This window comes from Camelina sativa, chromosome 2, assembly GCF_000633955.1.
Source record: "Camelina sativa cultivar DH55 chromosome 2, Cs, whole genome shotgun sequence".
Taxonomy (NCBI): Eukaryota; Viridiplantae; Streptophyta; class Magnoliopsida; order Brassicales; family Brassicaceae; genus Camelina; species Camelina sativa.
Window position 1 is genome coordinate 956518 of NC_025686.1, and position 6023 is coordinate 962540.

The window sequence follows — 6023 nt, forward strand, 5'->3', positions numbered from 1 at the left end:
CCACACAGGGCATGAGAACTGGATCAAAGGTTGTTTATTTTTGTTGACAGGAGTTGTACTTTTCAGTTCTTGGATGCTTATACAAGCCAAAATCAACACGAATTACCCTTCTCCATACTCGAGTACCGTTATTTTGTCGGTCTTTGGTACGCTTCAGTGTGCCCTTCTAAGTCTGATCAAGACTAGACATGTTGACGATTGGATCCTCAGAGACGAGCTTACCATTGTAACAGTCGTTATAGCGGTACAATATTCATATACCTAACCTAAGACAATTTTTTGTCAACATATTAATAATTTGGACCCACGATAAGCAGACACATGGATTTATTGTTTGTGTATATACGTTTGTAGGGTGTGGTTGCACAAGGAATGTGTACAGTGGGCATATCGTGGTGTATCAAACAACAAGGACCTGTCTTTTCCTCAGCATTTAGTCCTGTCGTGCTTATGTCTGCAACCTTGTTCGATTTCTTGATTCTTCATCGTGTGATTTATTTGGGAAGGTATATATATTATAAAAAAACTAGACTTGGTTTATATATGATGAACTCTACAAATTAAACCCCTCACAAATATATAATATAGCATGTGCATGTGGACTAAACTTTTATTTTTGTTGCAGCGTTATCGGATCTGTGGTGGTTGTGATCGGTTTATACATATTTTTATGGAGTAGGGGTAAGCAAATAGAGGACTGTAAGACCATGAAGTTGCCTACCAATACGGTGGACGAAGAAAAGGAAGAGGAAGGCCGTACAAATGTTAACAGAGGCCAACTTTTGGTTATACCAATGACCCCTTGATCTACTTTCCCTAATCACTATTGTCCAACAATGAGGATCGATATCTCTTAAAGAATTTAAATATGAAGAGGGGAAGAAAATGATAGTTTGATTGTTTATTGGACTATTTCATGACTTCTCTTGCAACTTTATTTTTTTTGGATTTTAAAATTCCTACAGGCTTCATTTGGATATTGTAATTTGTTTATATAAATAAACTCTACCAAATATGACCTAATTAAATATTGACTGATGGTTCAATCTGCTTGGATATAACAAAATAATCAGAGAAAGTGTGTTTTAGCAAATCCATACTAAATTTTAAAAGAGCCTTTTATTGAAATGATATAACAAAAATAGTTTGAACTGATCAGTCTCCTAGCTAAGACCATTATAGAGTGTTATTTGAACATACATATATATATATATATGTTAACATTTTTAAATACATTTTGTGTTCTCTACCCTTTAAATTATTTTTTTTTAGAAGTTATTTACAAAGTTAATCTCTACAATTTTTTTTTTGTTAAAGGGCATAATCTCTACAAAATTGCACTAATCTTTTTTATAGAAACTAATTAACTGTACCTATAAATTATTTATCTATATTTACATTTTTGAATTACATTTGGCAATCTACCCTAAACTTTATTAAATATATATCTTTATTTATAAATCATTACAACCAGAAAAAAAAATGCTGTTGCTTTGCCTTTTCTTTATAATACTGCTGAGGAATGGGCACATGAAAGGAGCGAAAGCTCAAGCACTTCAAAAAGATTCTAATATCCAAACAAGTAGAAAATCTATATCGAAGGTATACATAATATATGCAGATATAGATGACTCTCACTCAGCAGTCACAAATCAGGAAGTATATAATAGTAAGTGGTATTATATAAATGTCGCATCGTTACACGACAAGGGGTCTCTACCAAGTGCTCGCTATAAAGCATGGTTTCTTCTACGATAACAATGCTTTAAAGTTTAATATTGTTCCAGCAATAGCTTTTGTATAAAATAAACAAAATGAAGAGACAAAACACAAATCCAATAACTAGTGTAAACTTGTCTGGATTCGCAATAAATCTTTAAGGTCACGCCAATTTTAATTTCAGAGACGTTACCCGCGTTTTAATCATTAATTCCGTATTCGACCATAACCATTTATGTGCTTACATAGTTTTTTGTTGCTTTCGGTTTGTCTTGTGTTTGTTTAAATTGTTTTGCTAAAATGATGTCATGCATGATTAATAAAATTGCTTTTTAGATATTGTAACAGTAAAACTAATAACAACCACAACTACACTTTGGAATTTGTAGACATGACGAGCTTTTTTTTCACGTCATTCGTATTAAATGGATCACAAACTATCGATAGGATTTTTACCACATGACCTATTTCGATGACTAATTAATTAATACATTTAATATATAATTTTAAACCAAGATTCACATTAATTAAAATTTCAAGATATACACTTCTTACATGAAATTTACGGTGAGAGTTCGTGACTAGAAAAACGCGTTTCTTACAAAAAATTGTTCTTAAAGATTTTTATTTTAAATGCAATTTAAACAATGCTTAAATGCAATTTCGATGCAAGTTTTGATCCCATAACATATGAGACTCGAGGTGGGTGGATTTTACGTGATTACAGAGGAATATCTAATGGTTGGAGTGCTGCGAATCTGAGACATGCTTCATCACCTTTGGAAGCTGAAGGGAAGGCGCTACTGAATGCAATGCAACAAACATGGATACGGGGAATAAGACAAGTCACATTCGAGGGAGATTGCGAGTTGCTTATTAAGATGGTGAATAAATCAATATACATTGCTTCAATCGATAGTGTCTATCAAGATATATTACACTGGTCTTTCAAATTCGACAATACTGAATTTGTTTACATTCCAAGAAACTGTAATAGAACAGCTCATGTATTAGCAAAATTCGGTTGTAGTACTGATCTCTTTTATTCTGCTTGTTTTCATCCCCTATTTGGTTAACAGAAACTTTTTGTAACGATCACAATTTATCATCTCTATAAATTCATTTTTGATGAAAAAAAAAAAAAAAGATTTTTATTTTAATAAAAATTATAAGAAACTAATTTATATTTTAATTATGAAGTGATAAAATATGTTTGTTTTGTTGGTTACTTCGTGGGTGCGTATTGCGTCAGTGCGTTTGCTAAATTTAAATTTTATGGCTTCTCGCTTTTTTGCATGGCTAACCCCACGAGGGTTTGTTATCTTTTAGCAAGAAAGCATGAACACATGTCAGAATCACCTAGAATCCGGTTTCGACCGCTTAATTCATGCATAACATAAACATTATAAAAATGTAACTAAAGTCGAAAAAATCGATTAGGTTCACTCTTTCTTCTAATATACTAAAGGAACACGTAAAAAAGGGGTGAGGCTATACACTGAAACTCTTTATTGACCACTGACTCTCAAGTCTTAATTACGTGACTGATCACTGATGGATATGACATCAAAATAATTGAATTATAATGAATTTACGACATTTGTTTATATGGTCTTTCTTGAAAGTATCAAATTTTGTTTTTTTTTTTCGGTAGTTAAAAGTTTACAACACTGTATACGTCGTCATTGTCGCAACAACGTTCCGAAGAGGTAAATTCCAAATTTGCCAACAAACAAATCGACTCATTAACATGTACATAATTTTTAGAAGAGACTGCTATGAGGCTAAATCATAACTTTAAAAAAAAAATCAAAATTTATGTTTGTAGATATTGAGTTTGTTGTTCTTATTTATTGCATTAACGCAGGGAAAACAACTCAACTGCTTTGGACATATGTTATTAGAAAAGTAATAAAACTATAAAACAAAAGAAACATATAATTTGACAATAAGATAAAAATGTAAAACAAGAAAAATTAAACACTTCTGATTATAAGTATAAATTTACTTTAATTCAACTATAGCTAGAAATGATTTTTTTCATGTTGATCGTGATTCGTTTTTACTGTTTGCTTACGCTTAAACACTACAAATCTCGTTTGTGTTAGATAATGTTTTCAAAATAGTTTCGATACGTCCCTAAAGTCCCGTTCACCAACTAAGTAGTTCTATTGCTAACTATTAATAATACTATTCTTTTTACGAATGGAAAGAACAGGCAAGTTGATATATATTAATACTGCAATTCCAACTCAAGTTAGTGGATTTAGAAAGTATTTTGCAAATGGACGAGAACGAAAACATATATTTCATGAAAAGAGAAATGAATCATTATTCTATAAACGAAATGCGTCAAAAAGCTTGGTCATACTGAAGTTTTTGGTCTTTCAACTTGACAGAGACAAGTCTCGGAACTTTGATACAAGATTATTATCGACGTAGGCGCAATCAAAGAAAGCAATGCCGATCTATATACTGTAACACGAAACAGAAAACGTATGACGCAACTATTAATATATAAATTTCTATTTTTCTTAAGAAAGAAATGTATTTAAATATTATTTAATTAAAAGGCTATAGATATAGTAGATTTTGCATGATTGAAGCAGTGCTTACTCTCGAAATAAGATAATCAATGGTTGGGTTAATGGACGAGGCACCAAGAGTTACTTGCATATATAACTGATAATAAAATTAGTCATTGCCATGCCTACGACATATATATATAATGTCATATTGCGTACTTCTGATAAAAAATTAAGAAACTAGTTAACTAATACGGTGGCTAATATTTGGTAAAGCTCCAATGCAAACGGATTATGCATTCACTCGATGGCTTTTGTGTCTTCCAAAGAGTTATTTCATTCAAAAAATTTTATATTTTCTGTTTTTAAAAAATGACATCTTTTTACTTTTAATATATAGTTAACCTTTATATTTTACCCTATAATAAAAACCTTAAAAGGGGCGTTATTATTGGAATACGTATTTTTTTCTTAAGGACAAATAACCATGTCAACCCTCCTACAGATTGGGACGTGCATGATCTGTAAAAGGCGTGGCTGATAAATGTGACGCGTAGCCGCTTTCGGTCAACAAACTTGTCGGTCGGACCCATGGTTCTGGCTCCAATACTTTCACGAGAACTGCTAATTAAGAGCATTCGGGTGCTAATTAATTACTTTAATCATAGGGTATCAAGTTTTATAAATTCTTCGACTTGCTTGTGGAATTCAAAGTCTGATCCATATTCGATACATCTGAAAAATATCTCAACTGATCCTCGTCAGTCCAATTCTAAAAGTGTGAATGATTACAACGATTAGAACGATAAATCTGTCTGCGGATTAAACTGTTTTTTATTTATTATTCATCAAATGTAGTTCTACAGTCCGAAAAAATAAAGATAGAACCGTAGCAGACCAACTATGTAACGTTTTTACATACAAATAGAGTTGCTCTACTGCGATTTATTATCCATACTAGAAATGGAATAGTCTAATCCACACCTCGATCGCAGTAATCATTCAGGTTAACATTTTCGATAATATATTGTTGCCACTTCACTAAATCAAATTTTCTTTTTTCTCAAGATCAAGAATGAAAAGGTTAAATTTCTCATTTATAAACACTTAGTAAACCCAATTACAGATTAGGTTTAGAAGATTAATATATTTCAAAGAATTTCATGTGGCAAACCCGTGTGGTGCATTGGTAGTTAATGATGAAATAATTTTTATATGTTAGCCACCTTAACTAGTTCATATTATACACGTTTTTTGTTTAAGGCGATTTTTTTTTCCTCATCCACTTGATGATTTGAAAGTTCTTTCCTTCTCTTTATATTATCTATAAGATTAAATGAATACAAAATCAATCAAGTATTCCAAATTGGTAAATATTTTACTATATATGTCTTGAAGGGGAAGATAAAAAGAGAGGGCATAAATAAAAAAGAAACAACTGTTCTTGCTTTACAAAATATCTTTTTCCTACCTTCTTTTTTTCTTTTTTAAATAATCAAAGATGGTATGCTTTTCTTTCTCGTCACTATCCACCAATCCTTTGAGGAAGAAATAAAAAAAAGGGAGAGGCTGTTTCAAACTTTTAATTGAATTTAATTAGAAATAGCCTTTTTATCATCAAACTTTTTTTTCTAAAAACCTTGTGTTCGGATGACTTTTTTCATGGCCAACCAAAGAGTCCGATACGTAAACAAAAATTGTCTCGGCTTTCTAACCAATTACGTATTGCTTTGTTTTGAATGTTTCTTTTTATAGGACACTCCTCATTTCTTCTTCTAG

The 6023-nt window shown here is 31.4% G+C and overlaps 1 protein-coding gene across 1 annotated transcript in view; it reads left to right on the forward strand.

Annotated features, from left to right (window-relative positions):
* LOC104713002 (WAT1-related protein At4g01450-like) overlaps window positions 1-1034 on the forward strand; it is a gene marked incomplete in the record, with an annotated part of 2904 nt that extends 1870 nt beyond the window's left edge. Inside the window, 3 exon segments of the mRNA XM_010430025.1 lie at window positions 1-244; window positions 355-506; window positions 626-1034. Of these exon segments, the coding sequence (XP_010428327.1) occupies window positions 1-244; window positions 355-506; window positions 626-806 (577 nt within the window).